Source organism: Labrus mixtus, chromosome 5 (assembly GCF_963584025.1).
Source record: "Labrus mixtus chromosome 5, fLabMix1.1, whole genome shotgun sequence".
Classification (NCBI taxonomy): Eukaryota; Metazoa; Chordata; class Actinopteri; order Labriformes; family Labridae; genus Labrus; species Labrus mixtus.
The window spans coordinates 13,880,439-13,908,089 of record NC_083616.1 but is presented as its reverse complement, the minus strand read 5'-3'; the positions used below and the strand labels follow the sequence as shown (position 1 = coordinate 13,908,089).

The window sequence follows — 27,651 nt, the reverse complement described above, 5'->3', positions numbered from 1 at the left end:
GTTAATTGAATTACTTTGTATTAATTTTCATATGGCACATTACTATTATTTCTAATCTTTTAGTCTTTTGTCTCAAACAATTTGGGCTTAAAATAATAATTTCAGTGAGTTTGCCTGAAGAGGTGCAAAGTTTTTAGATGATGGGGCAAATTAACATGTAGCATCCTCCCGCCTGTCCAATTTGTAAAATGGCCCAAACCACTTCTCCCCTTTTCTTTCTTTTCTGACTCATTCTCTCTCTCTGGTTTAAAAAAACAGTTTTAAATCATGGCTAGTGGCAATAAGAAGTTAATTTCAGATTTTTATATTTCCGTTAATTTCATTTGGCCTTCTGTAGTTTCCCTCTCTAACTCTTCTTCATTTGAGTACAGGGGAATCTCAAGGCCTGGTTGTTCTTTTTCCTTTGCTTTTATTTCTTTTCTCTCTTCTTCCCTGTTGCCCCACAGCCAGTAGATGAGCAAATACGAAGGAGTAGAGGATGATAACTAGAACTCTATCTTTGTAGCTTTCATTAACACAGACTTAAACCTCTCCTCCCCTTCCTTTTTGCCCGTAACTTTGTTCTTTTTTTCTGTTTGACCATGCGCGACTCTACACTCAGAGATAGGTCGAGTGGCCCTGGAAGTTTAAACAAAACACCTCCCCTGAGAACCTCACTCCTACAGCCCTGGGACAGACACACACACACACACACACACACACACACACACACCAAAAACGCTCACACACACGTACGCCTGATTTGCCAGTAACGCACAGAGCAGCATGTCCCCATATTTGTTGATTTTCTATCATTTTCCTTTCTTCCTCCTCCCCAATTCACAGCTAATGTAAAAAAACAAAAAACACTCCATTGGGATATTTGGGATATTTCCGCCATTTGCACGCGCCACCTTTTCAAAACACTTACAGTTTAGCTGGACATGATGTGTTGATTTGTGAAACTCTGAAGTGAATTTGTAAAGAGCAGCGGAGTAAAAAAAAAGAAAGGGGAATTTTATAATGGCAACAAGAAAAGGAAAAAGTCATGCAATTATATATCAGTACGTCTACTTAAACCTCCTCACAACAAATTTAGAAGAAGTGAGTGAAAATTTCACATCATAGCATTTTCTCACTGCACCCCAATTTAGAAATGTTGGCTGGGATACCAACTGTGGGCTCAGTTAGTACAAGGAATCTGTGTTTATCATCCCCTAAGGCTGTGTGTGTGTGTGTGTGTGTGTGTGTGTGTGTGTGTGTGTGTGTGTGTGTGTGTGTGTGTGTGTGTGTGTGTGTGTGTGTGTGTGTGTGTGTGTGTGTGTGTGTGTTGTGTGTGTCTCTGTGTGTGTGTGTGTGTGTGTGTGTGTGAGTCTCAGAAATGGACAGCAGTACCCGATGGATATTTAACACATTAGCTTTGGCAGAGCTGAGAGTGGTGTGAAAACACACTGATTTCCTAAGTGGCAATCATATCAGCCTCGCCGTCAGAGAGGCAGCAGAGAGCAAACATCTGTGTGCGTGTATGATTGTGTGTGTGTGTGTGTGTGTGTGTGCGTGTGCGTGTGCGTGTGCGTGCCTGCACCCTGATACATACATGCAACTGTTTGCACTTATTTGTAAGACATTAATTTAAGTATAGTTTTTAATTTATTCCGTAAACTTATTTTTGTGTGCTTTTGCCTTACTATGATTAAATTAACCTTGTTAGCCTTTTTAGAAAGATTGGCCTTTTGAGATTAATATAATTTATTTGATAGACTCAGTTTTATTTGTTTTACATTATCCTGTCATCTTTATTTCTTTCAGCTATATTTATTTTAACTAACTCTCGTCTTATTCTTTGACAGGCCCTCTTTCCACATGTCTCCTTGTCTTAATCTAGTTTTTTATCCTCTCGCAGCCCCGGGTTACTGCTTATGCCCGCTCTGTGTGTGTGTGTGTGTGTGTGTGTGTGTGTGTGTGTTTCTCTCCCCGTCCGCCTGTAGTAAGCCGTCTCCTCCCTCTCAGGTTCAGGGAGCCCTCGGTTTTCCTCGATGTCAGTCTCACCCTGAGTTACGGCACAAAGGTCTCAGTCTCCTCCTCCAGCCACCCTTGTTAGGCCCTCTCGTTTACTCCCTGCCTCCGTCAATCCCACTCTCCCTCATGCGATCCATCCTCGTCTCAAGCTGAGAGTCACCCATCCGAAACTGTGTTAAAACAGGGTGATCCCCCAGTGTGCACTTAAAGGCTGTCCCTTTAACCTGCTCTGAAATACTTACGGCTATTATTGTAGCTTATAAATCATTAAGAAAGTTTAATTATACGAAAATTTCATGGTGGAAATGTGCAAGCTGACACATGGGAAGGGGAATTTAATGGGCTAGCAAGTCCCAGCACCGTGAGGGAAAATATTGAGGTTAGGTTTCTATTTTACAGCATTGCCGGAGGGTTGGGAGACAGGGTAGGAAGACAAGAAAGAAGCACTTTGAGAGTGAGAGAGAGGAAGAGAACAAGCCAGTGGAGAACATGAGGCCTTTACACTTTATCCAACACGCACAAGTAACTTTCTCCTTTCACTCTGTAGACCAAAGCTGTTAATATGGCCTGTTGATTTGGGAATGATGAAGACGTTGCCCACTGTAGCTTGTGCTGGTTTTCTTAACTAAGATTTATTCTAATTAACACAAGACTTTAATTAGTCACCACGCCGTAATTTCACTTCGTTAAGGAATTTCGCCTAATTAGAAATAACCATTTGGAGAATTTCTGTAATTGCTGTTGCTAAACAATATATGAACATCCCTTAACTACTACCGTTAAAAAACTTATTCCAGTGTCCATTAATTGTGTCAATATCATTTCAATGTTAACATTAAGGGGGTATTGTTCATTAAGCTTGAGCAACGATTGGCACTCTTTTTCAGGTTGTCAGAAATGTAAATTGATCAAACTGTTGGGAGTTGATATCGTTAACACTTGCCACTGTGCAGATGTTAATTAGAAATTAATTGAATTCTGTTTTTATAACTATGAAATGCTGCAATACATTTGAGCATCTGCTTGGTTCATTAGATATGAACAATATGAATGCAATTCCATATAAATAAAAGACATGTCATACAAGGCAAAAGCAACAGAAATGAGTGTGTTTCTGGGACTCTGAAATTCTGAATTTATAAAAGAAAACATTGAGGTTAAAATTACTTCTAATTTTGTGGGCAGTTTTTAAGAGACATTATTTTAAAAGAATAATACCGATAACTACCATCTAGACACCATTAAAGAACGCACACTCAACTTTTAGAAACTAAATGCATTTTTTAAGTTAACAGCATTTTCTTTGCACCAGGCATCTATTGTTCATGTGGACTCCCTTACCAACAACCCTGCTGGTCCCTCCTGCCTTCCCTCCCTCAATTCCTTCCTCCCTGCTCTCTCCCTCCTCCGTCCTCCCTTCCCCTTCTTCCTCTTGTTTTCCATGCGGGCACAAGCAGGGCACCGCGCCTGCAGCCGGCAGGTTTCCTGGCACGCCGCTCCTCATCCTCTGCCTTTTGTTTCCACAAGTGGACAACCATTCTCCACTTGTGCTGTGTCAGTAAATATTTATTGGCCTTCCTTTTCCTCACCACCCTTTACTTACGCTGGTGTATATTTGTGTGTGTGTGTGTGTGTGTGTGTGTGTGTGTGTGTGTGTGTGTGTGTGAGTGTGTGAGTGTGTGTGTGTGTGTGTGTGTGTGTGGTTTACATGTTTATACACAAATAACTCTCCCTCACATGTACTGAAACACACATCACCCCCCACTGTCCGTTGCTGTCACTCTAACAATTCAGAAATGCCCCTCCATCATGCATGTGGGCAAACAGCCGTGAGAGGAAAGAGGAAATAGGAGAGGAAGTTATTGCAGTTTTCTCCTGCTCTTGTCTTTCCCTCTCTAACACCCTCACCATGAACAGAGTTCATGCACTACATAGTCAGAGGGGAAAAATCCCTGCAACCAAATGCATGACTCACAACTCTGAGAGGCAAACACACAAACTCTTACTCCCTCGGGCCCTGTGGCCTCGTGCTAGAGTGGGCTTCCTTCCTGCGGTTAATACAAAGGAAGCTGGGGACCGACAGGGGACCTAGGACTGCCGCTTCAAAGCCACAGGAAGCGCTGGTGTTGTCTCTTCCTGTAGAGGGTGTCAGAGCATGGGGGGCCAGCTGCCTGTGTTTTCACAGCCAGGGATGAACAGGGAAAAGTGTGTTCTGTATGTGTGTGTGTATATGTCACAGACAGGTCAGGTAGAGTCAATGAACACGCTGCAACTTCCACTCCCACCCAACTATGACCTGAGATCAAATGCCGACAACACACAGTTCTGAACAGATTGGAATACGAGAGATAGCGCATGAACATCATCCATGTGCTGACTGATGAACCACCGGTGTTTAAAAGCAAATCCAACAGAGGATCATCATCTTAACCACTGTTTGTCCAAAAGTCTATTGTCTTAAATGCATCAGTCAGCCTTTATGTTTGTTTTCCAGCCCTTGCCACTGTCTTTGCAGAGTCTACACATGCTTGCAATGTGTACACGTCTGTGTGTGTTTGTGTCTGTGCTCCTATTCCAATGTTGGCGTGTAGGGATTTCTGGGGGTGTATGTGTCAGTGTGTCTGCGCCATGTGTTTCCCAACCTTTCGGCGTGCACCCGCATACATGTTTGTTTGTTTTTCCTGTGTTCGTCCTGGCTTCTCTGATGCTCTCCTCTTACTCTCTGGCAGCAACAGGACAGTTAATCAATCAAATATTTAAGCAGTGCTTCATTGCTCAGTGGGTAGTCCTAGATTATCTGCGGCTGTTGGCAGTGCATGGAGCAGCCACATTATAAGCCTCATCTCTGACTGGCATCGTCACGGGGCGCTCCTTGCTCTCTCTCTCTCTCTCGCGCTCTCTCTCTCTCTCTCTCTCTCCCCTCCCTTCCCTTGGCCTCTGCTCAGTCTTTGCCCACTCCCACTAACACTCCACATTTTGTCATCTTTTTCACTCATTTTCTGTCATTCTCTCGCTGTCCCTTGTTTTCCTTCTTGTTTTGCTGCACTCTATTCCCACTCTCTCTCTTTGTATAATTGTGGCTTTTCACATTGACTATCTGACAGTGAGCAATGCCCCTTAAAGAGCTCTCATCTTTCTGTCTTTGCCTGTTTCTCTCTTTTCTCCTGCTCTGCATTCTTTCTGGGGATAAGTCTGCCTGTCTCCCCACGGGGATCTCCATTGTGGATTACCATTCAGTTTTCGCCCAATTATCTAGTGGCTTTCGCTGCCTTTGACACATAATTATCAAAGGCCTAAATAATTGTCTTTATTATTGCCGGTGTTTAGATGTAGCGTGAGCAGAGCAGTCGCGAGCAAAGGAGCGTCACGGGGAGAGGAGAGAAATGAAGTATTTATCTCGAGCAGAGATTAGCTTAGCATGCTGTTAAATGATGTCTTGTCGCTTATTTCAACTCCTAGTCCAGATAAATAAACATGATTAATATGCCCCCCTTCCCTTCTTTGTAGCCACACAAACACACACACACGGACTCCCATACACACACCCATTACATATCACATTCTACGTCAGTGGTGAAATAAGATTATACTCAACAGAAAGTACAGCAATTAGCTGGCTTTGTAGCAGGATACAGCTTAAAGCGCTAAACACTGTACTTTGCCGAGGGCCATATGAGAGGTCAGGTACAAGATACAGGGGTTAAAGAACAGTCTCTCTGTGTATGTGTGTGTCACTGTATTTGTGTGTGTGTGTGTGTGTGTGTGTGTGTTTGTGTGGCTCCGATGTGTGGTGCTCGGCTATTTGATAGAGCTTGTGAAAAGCTGGAATTAGTCGAATTGTGCCAACCAGGGTGTCAGAAATCTGTGATGTTTGTGGATCTCTATAGCAACCAGGCCCTCTGCTGAGGAATCAAAAGAGCAATGGTTTGTGAGGAGGAGAAAGAGAGGGGGAAAGAGGTTGAAGGATTGCATAGTTCATCCAGAGTTTGAATATATGTGGGGGTGAACTCAAGTTTGCGTCATCAGATGTGACTCAGCTTCAGAGGAATTTAAACGTAATGTGTAGATGGAGTGAAAAGAAATCCAACTCACAAAATCCTTGAAAATTGTGTTTCCATAGCACACTTGTTTCTGATGCAAAGTAAACAGAATTATATTAATGAGCCGGTAAAGATGCAGAAGAGGAATGGGGATGATTTACATTTCATCAATGTACCCTAGAAAGTACATTAAGGAGGCTGTCCTTCAAACTCTTGTAGTGATATGAATTATTAGCCTTTAAGGTTGATTGATTCCTATTTTTAGAGTTTAGACTTTAGATCGTGAAGTAAACTTGCTCCAGAGACGCTGCTCTGAAACTGACTTCAAGGTCTGATCTCCATGTGAGCTGGGGAAAAAATACATTTATCACTTAGGATCAGTAAAGTTTGTCCGTCTCTCCTCCTCCGTCTTGCTCTTTGTCCTTAGTCCTTCTTAGTGCTCCAAGAATACTTTTGTTATCCATTCAACCTCCTCGAATTAACTTCTACATTACTCTGTCTTAAAATGTTTTATACTCAAGCCCCCTAATGTCTAACCCCCAAACCAAAGTTCAATCCACATATCCAGCTGCTATAGCATAGATGGAAAGGCCAGCAGAGAGGCGGCAAATGTCTCAACATCTGCGTGTTGGTTTTAGTGCAACAAGTATTTCCACATGTTTTTCTTTCTTTTTCCCTGTCTGATACAAGACCTATCACAACAGCTGGCCTGTTTCCTTGTTAAAGCTGCAGTCTGCGGTTACACACTGGATTAGCACGTCTAACTTTCTAGATAAAGATGGCTAACGCTGACGCACAAACATAGATGTGTACAACATGATGGGCCATGTGAGAATACGTCTCAGCCCTCTTGGGAACATGTGGCTTTATGGTTCTAGCTGGTTTGTAAGCTAACCTTGAGTCTCTTCCACCTAACAGAAGACACAGACACACTTAGATTTATCTTTCAACATGCAGCTAACCACAGTTATCATTGTGGCTTGTAAAACATGGGACCCAGTGGTGTCAGAATCATTGCGGTTACGGGCCAAACTGCACAGCCACTCCCTCCTGGAGTCATTTTTTGTCAACCTTTTCCCCCAACTGTTACCACAGCAAACCACATGTCTGCTTGCATAGCTGCAATGAGAGCTGTGAGAGAAAATGATTGATATAGCCAGACTTGAAAGATGAGTTCTATGGTCTTTAATCTGCAGCTGAAGCATCATCAGAAAAACAGACTTTGTTTGGTGGAAGGTCCTGATTATTTTATCTATTTCTTTGAATAGCAAATCGAGAGAAACTTTGACACAATGTTGGATAGAGAGGCGAAGAGAGAAAGAAGTTTGAATAGAATTTCAAACCAAAAAAATATTTACTAAGATACAATTAGTCTTTACAGGTGCCCTATCTAAAGAATTCCAATTGCAACTTTAAGATCGAAAGACCTCATAATACATGTTAATTAAAAATCTCCATTCATCTGTCTGCTTGATGAGATGTCAGTTTCTGCAAGATTAACCATGCACTGTCTAAGTTATTACTGTAGATTAGATAGATTAGGTAGATGTCAATTCAGAACCATCTAAAACCCAACTTCACCTCATCTCTACCATCTGTGTCTTTTTCTTTAAACATACTGTACATACTGTTTCCTCGTCTTGGGACTGTCAGTCATTCATGGATACTACCCCTTACTGTAATTGTCCAGTGCTCTTCTATCTGTTCTGATTCATACACTTCCTCTGGTTATCTTCACAAATATTCTTATTCTATTTCTTGTTCCATCTCTCTGAATATATTTAATATATTTTCTTAACTTTAAAGCATTTTATATTGGCAAACATAGTTAACTTCCACCATTTTTCAAATATATTATAGAATATACAGTTACAGTTTGAATACTATGGTGAACCAAACCATGAAGTACTTGTTCCATCTGAAAGAAAAATGTTGGGCCCAGGAGGGACAAACAATATGACCAAGTAGAGACCTATTTATCCTCTCAAAAGTGGAAAAATCTAAAGCTTCTGCCCAGACTTATATTTGACTGGTTTGAAGCCATGCACTTAGATTTTTCCATGGGCAGTCGAACATTGCCTCCTGCTTCCTGGCCTCTATAGCTGGTATACTCCGTAACTAGCCAGTTTGGCTAGCGCCAGAAAACAGGACCTTGACTGACACTTCCAGTTTTTAAAGGTTGACTTTGCTACTCCCACGTACCGAGTTCTGCCAGAGAAAAGCTTTTCAACCAACCATGGAAGAGGGTGGAGAACATAGAAGGAGTGTGTATCTGACCTTGTGTTGGTATGTAATTGTGAGATTTTGTGTGAACACACGTGCTGTTTCCATCTTTGATGTCTATTGTATAACAGTTGCAGACTTTAACCATTTTTCTTACCTTCCCTCTTAGTCTGCTCTATCCCCCACTATGGTGAAGACTCCACAGTGGAAGCCTTATCAGCTGTATGATATATGAGTCCTTAGGGTCTTAATAGGTTCCATTTATCTCTATATACTCACACTTTAATTTGGCTGGGCACGGGAGGATGTATTCAAATGCCCACCTTCATTTTGATGTACAGCCAGCCAGTCTGCGCCGGTGCTGGCGGTAGATGACCGGTGTCACTTATCTAAGCGGGGTAATTGCTTAGTTTTAGTCTCAGTGTCAGACTTTGATTCATGATGTTGTGGAACCTTTATACCCTCTATACCTGATCAAACCACAGCTTGTACTCAAGCCTTAACCCTTTTCTATTGTATTCCAACTATGCTTTTAAAAGCCCATATTTATTCAATAAATACAAGCAAGCACAAGCTAGACCATTATTTGCCATTACCTGTAAATTGTAGTTGGTCAGGTAACAACCAATAAAAGTGAGTTTCTGCACTGCTTGAATTCATCCTTAGTTCACAAGTCTTTTTTCCAAGCCCTACTGAATGTATACTGTAAGTGATTGTCAACCTATTGTTGCAAGTCCTGTTCTCTTTTCTTCCTGTTTTATCTTAAAGCAAGGCAGAGTGAAACAGCTCGTTCCCAAGGCCTGGCTTCAGTACTCCTTGGGGTGGGACTAGCAGTGTGGGAAGTCTATTGTAGTGCAGTAACAAGTTCTTTGTGTGACATTTTCCTTGGCGTTGACATTCAGAGGGGAATAGGAAGACGAGTCCGTGGACACCACATCCTCTGTGTCAAGTGAAGGGAAAGGGTATTAAGAATGGGGGCCGAGGTATCTGAACGTGCACAGGGAAGGGCATTTGCACAGAACGTGACAAGGACACGCTATGGTGGAGGAGCTCTTTCATATTTCACTTTCTACATTATGCTGTACACCAGGTCGAATCTGCGTCCGCTGGTTACAAATCTGTCCACTGGGCCACTGCTATCATTGTCAGGGGAACATGCTGACAGTGTGTGTTTGACAGGGAATACCATTTTCGTAGGGTACTACATACAATTGATATTTATTAAAACAAGTTAACACTTGTTTATCTAATTAAAACAATACATTTATTTTCTTAACATGAATTCAAACCTCGCACAGCATCATGTCTCTTTTCAATTCAAAGTTGTATGAAATGAGCAGTTTGTTTCTCAAAAGTGAGTGATTCCATGCAGCCTTGGTGACTAACATTTGATTTGTTTTCTTTGGCAGATGAATCAGAGGGAAATGCAGGTGAAGAACAGAGTGTGCGCTGTGGCTCTGACCGACTCGGCTCACAACATCTGGCTACAGGACACCAGCAAAGGGACACTAGACTGGATGCAGCAGGTGAGATAACCAAATAAAAATGAATTAACTTTTATACAATTTCATACACTTTATTAATGCCAAGGGAAATGACAACTTTTCACTCTGTTTTTGTGAGACATGCAAACACATAACAACCCGAAAGCACAAACAGAACCCAAAAGACATACATTAATAGAGAGATGTCAGAGAGAAGGCAAAGGGAGACGGGCAAACTGTACAAGGGTCCATTCCATTTCATCTTGACATGTAAATTCCCCAGCTATGAGCGAAGGTATCCCGGCTTTCGCCTTACTCTATATTTATACCTTCAGAACCCTGTTGACCTACACAGGTACCCTGGACTAGCAGCTAGACTTAACACTCACAGAGAACCATTGTTTGCGTGTTTGCCCTCTGTGTCTTTTTTTTTAAACAAGCCCCGACTACTCTTCCTGGGTGCATGTCAAGGAATAACTAAGACAGTTAGACCTCCATGGTATGCATGTGTGCATGCATGCTGGTGTTTGTGTGTGCTTGTGGGTAAGCATGTGAGATAGAATGCTCGTGCACATGTGCATTTGTGTTAGCTTCATTTTAGCACTTGCCCTTTCTGGTGTGACCTCTGAGCCATACGCAGCACCTGGGCTCACTCAGTATGCACATACAGATGAGGACCATCCAAGACCTGAGCCAGAGATGCAAATATCATACATACACACGCACACACACACACACACACACACACACACACACACACACACACACACACACACACACACACACACACACACACACACACACACACACCATACCTTTTTTTGTATTACATCCTCTTTTATATCCCCTTGCCTTTTGTTTTGCTATTTCTGTCATCTCCCATTTTGTCTGTGTGTTTGGTTTGTGTGCTGAAATATGTTGTCTTGAAGTATGTATGTAAGTTTGTGTTGTGGGGATTCAAGGTTGCACTGGCCCCCTTCTCCTTGTCTGGCATTTCCTATTTTTTGATTCATCTAAGGGACACATCATAATTGGAATGCTAAGTGATTTTCTATTTGTGATGATTACCCAGAACAATAAATCTGAAATAACCTTCTTTGTCCGGTTGGAGGAAAGGGACGGGCAAGGATACACTCTCTCGTACTCATTAACCCATGGTCCCTTTTTGGCTGAAATAAGAGAAGAGCTTGTGTAGTTTTAATAGAATGTATCTAGAGGACAGCAGTTGCACAGCCTGCGATATAAAAAAAACTTGTGTTCATTTATATAAAAGATAAATATTTGAAATTCTCTAGATTTCTTTCTTTTTTCAAACCTTATACCTTGATTAGAATTGTATCCTTACCAACCCAGGATTTCTCTCAGTATTCTACTACAGTACTCATAACATGTTGCAAGTTTATAGTTATCCCGGGGATAACTGATATCTTTACAACATTGGAACAGTTCAATTTAATCTTAATTTTACAGCAACAAAAGGCCTTCATCTTTTGAAATGTGAAACATTTGGATTTAATTATTGGAATAACAGATGTCAATGACTTTATTTTTTGCCAACTCCATGATGGATAGAAATGGTATTCATGACAACAAAAAAGTGTCTTGTCTTTGTCTGCCATTGTGGTTGCAGAGATACTGTATATACTGTGGATCTGTGAGAAGTATCGTGTTATCCATTGGGGGGGTGTTCAAATAATACCCTATACTCAACTAGCTCATATTCAAATTCAGTATTTCATCACATCACCCGGGGATGGCAGTGCTAGTTAACAAGCCCCGGGTCAGAAAGAGGATTGAGGTAAATCCAAAATCTAATTTGTCCCAGCCATTTACATTAAAAAACCAATGCTGTCTATGTCTTTGTTTTCCCACCAAAAGGTCAGAGTCCCTTTGTGTTCCTCCCAATATGCTAATCCCATGACTCTGAGCTGATCTGGGGGTCTGTACTGTTGGCTCAGTTTCCCGATGTTTGGCTTTGAGTGATCACACAGCAGAAGCGTATAATTCTCCTTTACAAAGGACTTCTTCATCAACAATCCATACAAAGCTGGATCTTGTGAAAACATGAACAACACTTGCAATGCACATAAAGTTATGGTTTTACACAACAAGAAGAAACCGCATATCACAGGGGGGGAGCGAGCTGTGAACCTGAATAATGTCCTGGGTGGTTCATAGATATGGGTGACGTATGAGCATGTCTATGCAATGCTGGCACACCCCCAGCTGTGCACCGCTCTGTTCTCCTCGGACAGAGTTAATTCCCTCCCTCCAGGGTTCGAGGGGTCACAGGATAGTGGGATGGAGCGATGAGAAGAGGAGAGTAAAAGAGAAGAGATGGGATTTGGAGATCAGTGCCTGCTGGGCCAGGTTATTTGGAGCAAATGGGTCAGAGGAGGGGCATCTGACGTCACTGCCAGGTGACAAAACACTGAGAAAAGGTGAGAGAGCAGAAAAAAATGAGGTATTAAGAAGAGGCAAGAGATAGAAAATATCCATTCATTGACTGGAACTGAAGGAGAAATAAGCAAAGAAATAAAGTATGGGAAATGTTCAATTATTTAAATCCCGTTGACTGGTGCAGAGAAAGCCCGCGGTAGAGCAGTGGAAAAGCAAAACAAAAAGACAGGTAGGATATGAATGGAGTGAATATAGATGGAGAAGAGGAGAAGAAGAGATGTAGGTGGAGAAAGATGAGTTGTATATTGAGGAGAAGTGAGTGAGGGAGAGAAATGCGAATGATGGTGTACAGCTGGCAGCCTGTCACAGTCTCCAAGGTGTCTCCTGTCACTGTGCTGGCCTGCTGTCACACTCTAGTGGCCTGCCCAGAGCACACACACACACACACACACACACACACACACACACACACACACACACACACACACACACAGTCATAAAGAGTACACTATGGTCATGAATAAACCATCCTAATCCATAGAGATTATACAGCCACTGGAGGAGGTGGGAGAGAGACAGACACACTGAGAGTGAGCAGAAAGTGATACTCAGGACTACTTTCTGAGAAGTTAGGCTGCAGGCTGTCATGTATGTTATGGTTTAGGAGACTTTGTACACTTAGCGTAGAGTTTCTGTCATTGGGCTCAATCCAGGGTGCTCTCAGAAAGAGGTGGTAGAAATGGGGTTTTACAATTAAATGGAGGCAATTGTATATGATTATTTACACTCTACATATATATTTTGTGTGCTATTTGTATTCAGATCTACATGGAATAACCTATGTGTCCTTTAAAATCAACATGGAATCTTAAAGGTATTTTATTATTCCATCAACTTATTTAGGAAGTTGTTTAATGCTCAGGTTTTGCATTGTGATAATAAATGTTCTTAGTTTGGGTCAAAATTGAATTTATATTGTGTTATTTACTATTAACAGCTGTTTTTTTTTGGGGGGGGGGGGTAGGGAGTATTCTTTCCTTTCTAAATGCAGTATGTGTGTATTCCTGTTGCACTCTCTGTCTAGTTGATATGGACACCAATGAGAGACCTATTTGGTCCCCATGAAGGCTCCATTAGATCACCCTGCCATCAGCTGAGTGCAGAGTTTTTGGTCCATTACCCTCTGAGTATGTGTGCATGTGTGTTTGTTGTGTTTGTGAAAGAAGCAGGCTGCCTTCCACTTTGACTTGCAGAGAGAAGCAGGTGCTGGATGACATGCAGACCCACAGAAACACATGCGACAAAGAAGGCTTAAAAGCATCGGCGCAGAGGGAAAGAGCTGACACCTGCTTGTCATTACACACTCGGACCAAACTATTAGCTCAACGGTTAGCTTTAGCATTAAGCAACAGCCTCTACTTGTTCTCACAACTTGCATGATTTTGAGGTATTTTTCAACTTTGTTCCTGTATGATGTTGAAGTTGGGATGTAAATGTAACAAAACACACTGTGCAAAAATGTGTCTAGTTTTGTGAGCACATAGTAACATGTGTGTATATCCAGCCTTAATCCAAACGCATACAGAGATAGACATGCACAGAGCAGCAGAGGTGGGGGAGAGTCAAATCTGTTTACATGTTTGTTTTTCAGTCTGCCTTTAGTTCAATGGTGCCATTGATCGGCAGACGAGCTGCTCGAAGTGATGATGCTATGCGTCAGAGGCAGCAGATCTGATGTGCCATCCTTTTGTCACATTGCTCTCCTCTAATCCCAGCCAGCAGGCCTCGCCTTTATGTGACTGCTGTTATGCCTGCGGTCTCCCACAGCACTGGGGCTGTGTGCTCTATATATGTGTGTGTGTGTGTGTGTGTGTGTGTGTGTGTTTGCGTGCATTTATGCAAGCGTTTGTGTGCACGCAGCACATGTGTGTTGTTGCCTTGACAAATCTATTCAAACCCCGGCCTCCCTGCCTCCGTTGGTGGTGCTGGTGGAGGTAAGGGGGAGGGAGGAGGGTCCTTTGAAAGACTCCCCTCCTTCCAGCCGACTCTAACCCACTGCTCCACAGCCCAGCTGACATCTTCCTTGAGACAGACTGAATGAATTAAAGGCGATACAATGAGACACTTGATGTAGCAGTCAAGGAGCCCCACTGCTCCTGTGCCGCTCCGCACCGCTCTGCCCTCCAGCCCAGGCTCAGAGGAAAGCACATATAGGGCAAAGCAGAGGATCTAAAAATACACAATATGCCAGTGTTTACTGGATGACTTGTCATCTTCCCCCAACACTAAAGCCCCAATCCTGCTCCTCCCCTCCAGTCCCTCATCTCTCTGCCGATTTGTCCATGACCTCTTTGGTTCCTCTTATACTATAACACTTTTCAAATGCAAGCCCTTTCGATTAACAGGAGTAAAGAAATTAAATACAGATCTTTTTTTTTAGATTATATAGGAATTAATCACACATATGAACCGAACATTATTTTTTACAGCAGGCTTCTTTTTGAACATTTCCCAATGGAATTATTGTTTGTAAAGAGAGTAATAATGTGCTACTTTTTATTAGTTGATTTGAGATTTGCATACATGGGCCAGATGCCTCATCTTGATCATCTCTTGCAATGAGTTTCTATATTTTTTAAAAGCTTAAAGTAAAATCACTAGGGACAGAGCAAGATGTGGACAATCAGACATTTTTTTTCATAGCTGCTTTAACTGTAGTTGGCTGTACAGTGACAGCAAGGAGCATTTCAATTCAGCTTCTTACATGTTGACTGTTGGTTGAATTAATGATTGCTTGATTCAACTTTTTTATCAGTCTTAATTTGACTCAGCAGCTCCATTTACAACATACAAATTAAAGTCAAGATTCAAAGAAACGTACAATATTCAGAGGCCTTCAACATACACTTGATCTGGGATAAAGTTCCATATTTAATTTACAAAAGAGTGTTTCAGTCTGACCTTGTGAAAGGGTGCAACTGTGCACCAAGGTTTGATAGTAATATGTCATATTTTCTGTTCACAGCGTGGCTAGTATCTGAGACAATAATAATGATAATAATAGTAGTAATAATAACTTTATTTATATAGCACCTTTAAAAACACAGGTTTACAAAGTGCTTTGGCATACAGCAAAATCATACAAAGATCATAGCAAAACAACATAAGCACCAGTAAAATAACCACATCAGCAAAAAAAAAAAAAAACACATACAACAAAATACCCAACAAACATATTTATCCCACCCATCAGAAGACCCACCATAACAACTATCATAAGATCATGAGAACCAAGGACACACAAGAACCCAACAAGAACCTAACAAGGCTGTCAGCAAGCCTTAACAAACGTTTTCTCCATAGGCTCACTCATGGTTCTGGTTGGCCTAAAATCTAAAAGCATATTTTTAATTGGTGGAACAATTTATATGTTAAAGTAACAAACAAACAAACAAACAAACAAACAAACACATGCACCATTGCAGCACTGTAGGACAATCAACATCACTGAAGTAAAAAAAAAAGTAGAAGACAGAGTTTGTACTTGCCCTATTTCAGTCATTTAAGAAAATAAATCTTTCTATTGTCTTTTTGCAGACCTCTTCAATGTGACAACAAATCTGTTTGTCTTTCTATGTGTACTGAGCAGTTCAGAATACTTCAATGTTTCATGGAGTGTGCTGGTTGTTTGGATGGGGATTTGTAAAAGTGGAATGTTGCCCTTTTTTTGCACTTTTGTGTAGTGTGAAATGTTTGTTTGTCTGTGTGTGTTTTAGAAATTTGAGTTTTTCATAGTATCCAGTCCCTCTTTTTTCCAGGGCCTCGGGAGTCAGGGTGGCTAAGGGCAAAAATGTGAAAGCACATGTGCATTTGTATTTTTGTGTCTGAAGGGTTCACAACGCTGCACATCTTCGTGGGAGACCCCCCGCAACGCAATCACTGACCCACACACACAAGCACACGCTCACACAAGCATGCACAACACTGTAATGACTGTCAGGGGCCCAGGGTGAAAGTAAACAAGGGCAGATAAGCGGTGATTCCGAAGGACGCCAGCTGCACATTCTAATCTCTTTACATTTTCTCTTTCTTCTATTGAACTTTTATCTTATCTTGGGGAACGTCTTCTCCTAGATTTCCCTGTGAACCTCCCTGTGTTCCTCTCTCCCTTTTCCCTTGTTTTTGTATGAACCTTACAAGCCACGACACACAGCTCCACATTGCATGGTCAAAAGGGAAGAACACACTTTGATATGTCGTCATTTGTAAACCAAGAGAATGAAATTGAAATCTTGGGTAAGTACACTATTTTGAAGTATCAAAGGGTTTAGTTAATCAACAGTAAACCAGCAATTTTGTAAATGAACACTCATGTTTGAAAGAACCCAGCAGGTACAAAGAGGGAGTGCCACACAGACAGGGAGAGAAAGACAGCACACAAAAAAAAACAGATGAAGAGGTCTCCTCTTCTTTCTGACAGTAGAGTTGTCAACCGCAGGGGGTTTGAGAGGACTAGGGGTGTTTGCAGGGGGTTATGGGTCAGCAAGCTGGGCAGACACCCTCCCCCAGGGCACCCACTGATCATGCATGGTAGAAGGCCTCAGACTCCACCACAAACAAACGCCAAGCTGTCTGAGCAACATGTCACACGGCTTTTAATTGCGTGTTCTTGTCTCTCTCTCTCACTCTCTCTCTCTCTCTCTCTCTCTCTCTCTCTCTCTTTCTCTCTCTCTCTCTCTCTCGCTCTCTCTCTCTCTCTCTCTCTCCCTCTCCCTCTCCCCCAGCCTTGCTCATCCTCACACACACCTCTTTTCTGCTTACTGACCTTTCCCCCCCCCTGTCCTCCACACCTGTCCCAATTTTCTTTGTCTCCCATGCCTTTTTATTCTTTCTTCCTTCTGCCTTCTGTGTACTTCTCTCTTTATTTCTTACTGTTATCTCTTTGGGTTTCTTATTATAATCAAAAACCTCAAGATAATATAAATACACTTTAGAATCAAAATCCCTGCCTTTTTTATATTTCACTCTGTGCGTGTGTATTCCTTTGTGTATGTGAAAACAATATTCAATCATAAATCACTGTGCTTAATAGATATACAATCCCAAGTGTTTTTTTGTTTCTCTGTATTATTTATTTTTCAGTCTGTGAGCACATAGTTATTTGTGTTTGTCAAAGTAATATTGAAGGCTAATGGTTGCCAGGTTTACATTTCCCGCAAAGAAATCCTCAACATGCCATAAGTAGTCCATATAGAAGTCGTTTAAAATGTCTTTAATGGAAGAACTAAATCTGCACTCAGAGTTTTTAACTGCTAACCTCTTTTTCTCTCTTCCTACAGCACTGTTGTAACTGGGTATCCAGTCCAGAGCCCCTGGACACACCGCTGGATCCCATGCTGACTGACTGCCCCCGAGTCTCTGCAGGTAGAAAACAAACTGTGTAGGAGGGCAATCCAGCACTATTTATAATGTTACAAAATATCTATTTCCAGCATATTATTACATGATTGTTCAAGGGATTTGACTTTTGAAAGAGCACTAAAAGTACTGACACACTAGCATGAGGTGCTGTGTACATATTATCTAGCGTTAGTGTTTAATTTTAGTTTGTAACTTTTTAAAACAAGCAGAAAATTCCAGAAGGGCACATTTGTGATGTCCTAATAATTAAAATACAAGGAGTAAACGTGATGTTTTTATTAGGCACTATATCTTTCCAGTAACAGCTAATGCAATATATCAAATTGAAACTGTCATAAATGAAGTGTCAGTTCTAGTAGGTCAAATTATTTGCTGGAGTTTTTTTCTTAAATCACTGTGCTTAATAGAAATACAATCCTACAAGTGTTTTGTGTATCTGTGTGTGCTTTCTCTGTAGCTTTAAGTAGTGCACATGTGCTGAATATCAGGGTTCGGTTAGTTTAGTGTGCTATGTTGACCATGTTTTTGTATGCACATGCTTGTGTTCGATGGGTAGATATGAGTTCTGTGTAGAGCTGAAACTAAGAAAATACCGAAGCAGCAGCACTTGAATCACACACAGAAACAGAGGCTGTCTCATGCACGCCACAGAAATGTGCTTTTTTGATTTTGTTTCTATTTTTGTCTTCTTTATGGCGCCCTTCTTTCTTTTTCATTATCGACTCACTCTCCTATATTCATTAATCCTCTCCTGTGGTGTTTGGCTTTCTGTCTCTGCGCCCTCTCCGTGGTTGACTGGCCTTGATGATGTCACAGCCATCATTAGAATGTGTCCTTAATGTAGGATTAGGGATGAAAGCTGTAATCCTCGACATGACCGTTGATAAGAGATGATGATTGCAGTGTTGTTTGAAGAGTGACACACATTCAAGAATGCACGCACAGGCGCACATACACAGGGACAAGAGGAAAGTCAAATATTAAGAAACAATATCTATCAGTCACAACTGTATAATTCATCTGTTTTTACCTGATGTGTTGAAGCATCGACTGATACACGTGAACACATACAAAACACTCTTACTTGCACACACACACACACACCACACTTATTTCCATCATCATTCTGGAGGTCTTTCATTCTCTTCAAAGCCCTGCAGTGACATCACGGTGAATGTATAGGTCATCTTACACATGCTGCATATGTCAGTGAATACATCTCTAACACTGCTATCTCATCTCTGCTACTAAAACACCATGTTCCACACCGAGCTGCGTGGGAGGGTGGCCTTAACATCTACCAGTGAATCAGCTCCTTGAAATGTCATCCAGCCTTCAATACAAAACCCAATACTGTATTTCATGTTCAAATGTCACTTTTTTAGCCTTGATGTTTTATGTCTCGTCTAAGGGACTGCTGTCGGTCAAAAGATGGCAACCTTTGAGCCAAGATATTGAGGTCGACTTTTCAAAATCCGTTGGCATGCCTGACATTGTCCTAACACAGACCTGTTTGACACAGCGTCCATCTGTATCCATGCACTATTGACTTGTGCTCTATTGACTTCTGCAACTTTAAACCAAGCTGAATAGATCTGAGTCCCTGGCCTGTTAACAGAGCTGCCAATTCAGCTTGTCTCTGGTCTTTTGGTGGCAGCTTCTGATGTCAAAGGTTGTCTCTTTCGTCTTTGTGTCCTTGGCAGCCTGGCAGGTTTCACAGGCAGCGGCCATTGTGGTGAGAGTCACAGCAGAGCAGCAAAGGGGACAAGGTTGAGAGAAGGCTGTCAGGGCATCATGGCCTGGCACTTCAATCAAGGCACATGTGAACACACACAGCTCCCAACAGTCAACTGTTCCGCTGCCATGACTGCTGTTGTCGGCGTTGCTATGTTAAGAGTATGTGCTTGGGTGTAGGTGGGGTGATCAGGGTTGACCACAAAGTGTCTCGGCAAAACAGAACAGAAGAGTGAACCCTTGCCAACTCTCGACCCCTCACCCTCCTGATAATATGACCCCCCTCCCCCCCAGGTGCCAAGAGAAATCCTACTGGCTGTCTTACCAGAGAGAGGGTGGGACTTACAAACTAGCTGCAGTATCTTTTGTGGCATTGTATTGTAGCACATTTTCTGTAATTGATGCATTATACTATTCTTTTTTGGGTCCTTCAAGGAATAAGCATTGGAGATTGATGTTGTTTTTAAATTTAAAAAAATCACAAGAATTGGGGTGCTGGTGGCCTAGAGGTTAGTTTGTACACACCATACAGAGGCTACATTCCGCAGAGGACCGCCCTGGGATCGTATCAAACCTGTGGCTTGTTTGCCTCTCGTCATTCCTCACTCTCTCACGCCTTGATTTCCAACTCCATCCACTGTTCAGTCTCTCTTTTAAAGGCATAAAAATCCCCCAAATAAATCTTATTTATATGGTAAATAAATGCTATTTGGACAAGTTTCCTGTGTGAACACAGACTTTAGGCCACCCCTGACTAAGTCAATGTCTGGGTTGGGTCACCACAGTCAATCAAATCTGGAAACACCCCTGATCACAGTGAGGCCGGTATGGCTGCTGTTGGGAATGATAAGTGATCACACACACACACACACACACACACACACACACACACGTACACACACACACACACACACACACACACACACACACACACACACACACACACACACACACACACACACACACACACACACGCACACACACACACACACACATTTAGATGTCTAAAGGGCACTGAGACCGGGCAGTAAGCATGATGGAAGAACGTGTTAAAGACCAAATCTTGATGTTCCGCTTATTCTGCCTGTGTATCTTCTCTTCCTTCTCTCCTATCTCTTTCATACTTTCTATATTCTTCTCCCTTTCGCCTCCTCCTGAATTCTGCCTTACTGTGCAGTGCAGTGATCATCTGGTGATTGTGTTTTTCATGCTGGTAGATTCTTGGCAGAGGCAGGGAGAAGTGGAGTCAGAGCTTGTCTGTTATTCCTAATCATCTGTGAAGCAATGTCAGTGTACCAGCATGGCATTCTGGTGGGGCCTAAGAGGGAGGGAGAAAAACACATGGCAGGAGTGTTCGCTCACATTATTCTGCATGTACTAATCTTCCCTCTTTTCTCTCTGTCCTTTTTTAAATATACTAAAAGATGAATATGCTCCAACAAGGAGGACATTGCTCTGGCATTTCGCAGTGGCCTGGCACACTTGCAGAATCGTATCAGTTCGGATCTATCCCACCAAAAGCGAAATATTCAGAAAAATGTAAACCAATCTCCCGCTGGAAAAGCGTGTAGGTGTGGGGAAGTTGCAACAAGGCAGATGTTGGAAAGGGGGGTGCTGGTTAAGTGGCTGATGCCTACCATGGTAATCATGTATTTATTCAAAATCTTAATTTGCTGTTAAGATGTCAAAAGATGCATAAAAAACAAGATGTGAGAGAATGAAGTTGAAAGTAAAGACAGGGGAAAAACACGCTTAGGATGATTTTTCTTGTATGGGCTCCTCTGTTGCTGCTTCTAAGTTTATTGACTTTTTTCTGTTGAGATGGATGATGGCTCGTTTGATCAATAAAGATGCTATTTCAAAGGTGGGAAGCCCCCTTTTGCTAATAAAACAGACATGCTGTACATGAGCACACACATGAACACACAACTTCCTCTTGGGTGATTACTCATTGTCCAAGCTGATTATTAATTACAAAGGGAGAGCTCTCTGAAGGTAAACACTGATTAATGGCTAACAAAAGTAAGTTAATGTCTTACCTGTACTTTAATTACCAACCCTGCTCTGTTACAAGCATCCCAACACAAGGCTGTAATTAACCCTAATGGACTGCACAAAGAGATTCACTTTCATTTTCTTTCACAACATAAATACACAACTGAAAGTAACTGTTTAATATGCACACCTTATGTGCTTTCCTACTAGGCTTTCCATAGTTAAAAGTGAGGACGTTGCTGAAAGGATTTCTTGATTTTCTAGTATCTTTCATGAAATAGCAGGGAGTTGGCTGAAAAAGTGATGCAATATTGTTAAAGAAATGAGAAATAATTTCTGCAATGACATGAGAGGTCACTCTGCCTTTCTTCTTTACCTAAGGCTCGCCCTGCTGTAGCTCAGTGTTATTAATGTAGCAAGATACCACAGAGACACAAAAGAGTGTCTGAGAATCAGAGCAGGCAGACAGGCTGATACAAAGAACACACACACACACACACACACACACACATGCACACGTTCGTTGTCATGCTCTTGTTGTGAAAGTGCACTTTCCTGCTGTAGGTTTGAATTGACTGTAACCCTCACCCCCCTGATCCACGCACGGCTGACCGTGAAACACCTCTATCTGTCGGCACTTCTTCATCACACAAGCGACGGCACACACACCCACTTACACACACACACACACTGTCTGACTGATGTTTGTGTGACTTAACTCTTTAAGAGGAAACTCAGGCACTCTCGTATTGACCTCACACCCTTCATCCAGTGTTTTTTCAGCTTGTTAAGGTGGAAGTCCGCTGCCTCAATGGAAGATCATATGAAAATGTCTGTGTGTTTGTGCTTGTGTTTTCAGATATGTGTTTCAGTGTTTTCTTAGCCTAGCCAGCACACTTTGCACCAGCGTTGCAGGAAATAGACAAGTAAACTCTAGTGAACTGGACCCCGACCTCTGACCTGGAGTCACTGAGGTTGGATCAGGCTATTGTCTGGGTCAGACCATATCATAATGATGTGGAAAATGCTGAAACCAAAGACTCCAAATTTCTGGGATTGTTCTTTAGTTCATTGATATTGAGTACTGATTCTTGAACTGTTCAAAATATGTACTCAAGTGGATTTCTTTTAGTTGATGTAAAGGGGTCCTTTTATGTTTCTGTTTTTCATTGATATTATAGATATATAATAGAAATTAGTAGATGAGAAGTCAAAATTATTAGATAAAAAGTTTGTATTTTATGAGACATTAATCCATAATTACGAGACAATTGTGAAATAGTAATATGTAATTTGTAAGTATTTTTTAGGACTTTTTATCTCATAATTCACCCTTTTTATGTCATAATAATTACTTTTTATCTTGTAATTCTGATTTATCTCGTAATTTCAGAATTGTATTAGGGCCTTCAGCGTTAACATGAATCCTGATACGATTAAGGCCTGAAATGAACCCAATCATTTTATTTAAACTCATTCATTAAGAGCTATTTTGTCCCTTTCGATGTACTGTAGTTTAGCCATCGTAGAATCCTTTAGCCGCAGTGATAGAAAAGTAATATTTGTGATATCAAACATTTCACTTTTTACCGTTCCTATTTATATTTACTATTCAATCTTTTGTCATTTATTGTCCTAACATTAAACCTACCAGAAGTTGCTTTTTTTTTTTTTTTTTTTTATAAAAGCAGGTTTTTATCCACACAGGAACTAAAGTACCCTGAGCTTCAGTAGTAAACAATTCAAGCTGTGTGAAATGTGAAATGTTGGAATTTCAAGCATCTGATTAAAAAATGCTATTAATCACGATCAACCATTTTAATTCACTGATTAATCTAGATTTAAAAATAATAATCTTTGGACGCCACACTTTTTAATCACATAGCTATACAAGCCCAAGTTTAGTCTACCATTTATGAACACTAGCATGTTAGATGTTCTTTAACTGGTCTATCTCAGAGGCCTGAAAAGGAGAACTATACAGAATTTATCTTAAGAGGATGAAAAAAAAAACAGACAAAATAAATTTACTGATGTGTCCTTGTATCAGGAAACTTTGGGAGCAACAATAATCAATGAACCTCTGATCCAACAGTGATAGATTACTGTCCCAAATCTTAATTTTTCTGTGATTGCCTGTCCACTGATAGGTCGCAATCTTGTCGGGTGGTGACAGGGTAATCTGATCTATCATGTACGGTGCTGTCTCTGTGGGATATATCCATTGAATCAAAGACTTGACCACTTTGATTCAATTCTTTGAATGAATTCTAAAGGAGTATCCTCGTTCATCGATCTAATCCTGTGCTTTGTTGTCTATCAGACATGCATCTTCACTGAGATCAGAATCAAAGATATGCCGACACAGTCGATATACAAGCCCTCACTACAGGTCTTTGACAAGGGTGTTGCCGTTTGTTTATCTTCAGCGATAAACAGAATGAAACAACGGTGATCAATACGTCAAGCTAATAATTGTGAGAGCAGGTCAAAGTTAAACACCATGAAATACTTAAGTAGTGATGTGAAGCGCATTAAGTATTGTGTTGCATTGGCCTATCTATATCATTTTAAATAAGTATAGATGTTGCTGTGGTAGCTCTTGATTCAATATACTGACATTTATATAGCATTACCATTTATGGTAATACTGCTTATAATGCATTAGTAGCAGTGTTAAGGAGAGAATAGTCATTGAGGAGTTTTCTCGATCCATGAGCTGTTCATGTGTGAGTTAATAAAAAAAATAGATAAGGATTCCTGGGCACGGGTTTTCCCCCCTCAAGGATTTAAAATAAGGTTGTACCTTGTTGAATGTAACGTCTCCTATAAGCATTCACTTCACTTCCAGTTTAAAACGAATATAAAGATCTTTATTCCTCAACATGAAATAAGGCTTTATTTGCAAAGTGAGTTCTCTTTTCTTCCGGGATGAATTTAATCTTATTATCCTTACAGGACTAAAAAGGTCGTTTGAACTATGAGTTAACTTTGATTTAATTTTTACTTTAAGCTCTTTTATATTTTCCCAGATCTCATCTGTGTCTTCCTTTGTATATTCCAGCTTTTTTATTTTAAATCCTCTCTTTTAACAAAATCATTCTAGCCTTTCACCTTTGCTGATGATTGTCTAATGTACGGGGGATTGAACATCATTTCTTTTATATACAAAACTTATTTTGTAGCCATTAATTGCACCACATGTCATTATCAAATCTGACTCAGTTAACTGAACAAGAAAACATTGAGGCTTGGGCAAGACAAAAATAAAACACTGGTGTGTAAATGTTGATGCTTTTGGCTTTCAGGTGTATTTACTACTCAACATAGATTTTGTTTTGTATTAGTAATGTATTTTAAATTAACAAATGCATAAAGATGCTGAATAGATATGAAATTTTATTTATGATCATATCTGAAATGCAGAGCACTAGTGCTTTAAAAGTTAAGGCTTTGGTGATTATGCTAATGAGATGTGTGTCTGGAAAACCCAGTCTGTGGTCTTCAGTTCACCCCTGCACTAGGTAAACTCTTTCCAGGAGGCATTTTATCCTCTCCTCCTTCCTCATATTCTACCCATCATCCCTCGGAAAAGAAGAAAGGGGAGAGACAAAAAGGGAAAGAGCCTGGCATGCATAAATGAAAGTTCAACAAGGTTCAATGAAACACTTATACAATTTGCTGCAATATAGTGGGGTTTTATAATCTCATTATCATCTTAGTGCCAGATTTGCCCATGAGGGCTGTTCCGTATTCATTCTTATTAGCTCCTCAGATTTGTCCATTTGTCCTTCTGCTTCCCGCCTCACAGCCAATCAGAGGGACAGTATCATAATAAATATCCCCCTCCCTCTTTTTTAAATCTGCTTTAATTTTTGTTCTCTTGCCATACCTCCCACTGCTTTATTTATGATTTTCTTTTCCTTTACTTGCTACGGGGCAAACACCAAGCATTATTGCAGCAGTCTGCTAATAACTGTATAAATTTCTTTATCTGTGAGTTATTTCCCTTCAAACACATCTGTATCTACAGTATACAGTATGTATGTATATTTTTTTATGAAACCCAAGTAAGTTGCAAACTACTGGAGAATTAACTGAATTTGAGACATTAAATAGTGCATTTTCTATTTTGTATCAGAAATGTAATTATATTTTGGGAGAATAGCACGAATACAGTTGCGGTTGCTGTAGAGTATATGTTTATTTTGATTGTGATTTTGTTGTCTTTCACGTTCAAGGCCAGGCTCTTTCCTCTCTCGGTATAGGAGGTCAGATGGGGGAGCTATCGTACAGGGTACAGTAAAGCAAGGCCATAGGTTGCTTTCCAATCCCCAAGCCTTTGAGCTGCTGTAGTGTCCATCCCTGGTCACTGAGAGGGCATTTCCAGATTAGTGCTTCTCCGACATGGATCTCATTTGCCCATATGGCCTCTCCTCATTGACTCGATATAGGCTCTAATCCGCCAAGCCTTTACCCCTGACCTCGACATGTGGCAAACCACTTAGAAGACAGAACACAGAAACTGTGCATATACTACATTTGAGGGCAGAAGCCACACCAGGATCTAGTGTAAGATGAAAAACAGTGTCCAGTGTTCTCTCGATCATCGCTGGCTTCTTTTCCCAAATTCAAGTTGTGGTTTAGCCAAAAAGCAAAAAGCCATGATAACATGCTGGTTTCCTGTTGCTGTAAACTGGTTGTCGGTGTAATCCCTGGTGTGGAATTAACCCAAGAAGCCGCGATGGGGCACGGCAAATACTAACCATTGCTAGCTTTAGCAATCACCTTCATCCTATAGTTCAACAGTTTCTCTGCCCCCTGATTAACAGGGCATACGTTGATCCCCAGTAGGTGTGATGTTATCTTTGTGCCAACAACCCTCTGTCTATACTTGTTGTTATTATCAACCTTTACTTTGTCTGTCAGTGTACAAGTACAACAAAATACTGTTGGAGCAAGCCTGTAGATGCCTAACATCAGTAAATATATACAAATCCAAATCCAAATATCCAAAAATAAAGGATAAAAAAACCTCCAACATCAACTTGTTAGCAAACTCCATTTCGGCAAGTTACCCATGAACTAAGCATGTTTTATTTCTGAGATGTATAATTCTTCTCTAGTAAAGACATTGTGGATGTTTGACATAAATTGTATAATTCCTCGAAGCTGCTGCTACTGGGTTAACTTAGTTGATGGGATAAAGTAGATTAGAGTGGAGAGAGGTTAATCTATTGAGTAATCATATGAGAGTATCCACATATATCCATGTAGGATCACACTGCCAACCAAAGTAGATACATTCAGCAGATATGCAAAGATTTACATTATAAATGCATATACAAAGAAATAAACACAGTTGCTGATGAATTTGATTATTTTTTTAAATGTATCATTGTCATGGTCATAAATTGATTTATTGATCAAAATTAGGCTATATAGTATGAAATATTATCATTTATTTGAAATCTAAATTTACAACTAATTTTTATTTTTCATGCCTGTAAAACAGGTCAGTTTTGGTGCCATTTTAACTCAAATAACCTAAACAGTCATTATTTTGTGGTGATTAAGCACCCCCCTCCCTCTTTAACCAACTTGCTAACCTCATGGTTGTGGCTCCTGAAGTGTATGATAACTGTAATTATGATCATGATTCATCATGATTCCTCTGAACTTTAACTGTGCTCTGTTGGACGCGTTGCATTCATTTTTATACTGACAGTCTTATTGTTTTGGGTTCAGGAGGCCAGCATGTAAGGTTTAGCTGTTAATTAATGCTACTACTGGATTGAAGAATCCATGCTGAGATCCAACATCCGCAGAAGCTGGTCAGTTTACTGTGTGTGTGTGTGTGTGTGTGTGTGTGTGTGTGTGTGTGTGTGTGTGTGTGTGTGTGTGTGTGTGTGTGTGTGTGTGTGTGTGTGTGTGTGTGTGTGTGTGTGTGTGTGTGTGTGTGTGTGTGTGTGTGTGTGTGGCTCCTGTTTAGTTAAATCTTTCAGATTTTTTTGGCAGCAGTCATACCCTCTCTCTTCTGTACAATTAGGTTAAAATGAAATGCATATTTAATATGATTGTTGTTTATAATAAAAACAAACATGGAAGTTGAGAGAATATATTTGAAATGCACATAATTGCCAAAGAGATGATTAGAATGTGAAGGGGAAAAAAAGATCCTTGAAAGTCCTTGAGTCATAATCAGCCTCAAATTATGTTTACTTGTCTTTTTTTGCTGAGAAAAGAAAATTACATCTCATTTATGTAATTATGTAAACAAAAGTGATGGTAGATTCCTCGGCTAGCCAGGTTCTGAGTATGCAGTGGTGACCTTGGATCCTCCCCTGTGCTCTGAG

The 27,651-nt window shown here is 40.8% G+C and overlaps 1 protein-coding gene across 2 annotated transcripts in view; it reads left to right on the top strand.

Moving 5' to 3' along the window:
• The window catches only part of arb2a (ARB2 cotranscriptional regulator A), a 144,580-nt gene that overhangs the window by 83,475 nt on the left and 33,454 nt on the right, over positions 1-27,651 (top strand). For both annotated transcript variants that reach the window (XM_061037954.1, XM_061037953.1), the window contains exons 9-10: positions 9,671-9,787; positions 17,485-17,569. In XM_061037954.1, coding sequence (XP_060893937.1) covers positions 9,671-9,787; positions 17,485-17,569 — 202 coding nt within the window. The remainder of the gene's footprint in view (positions 1-9,670; positions 9,788-17,484; positions 17,570-27,651) is intronic.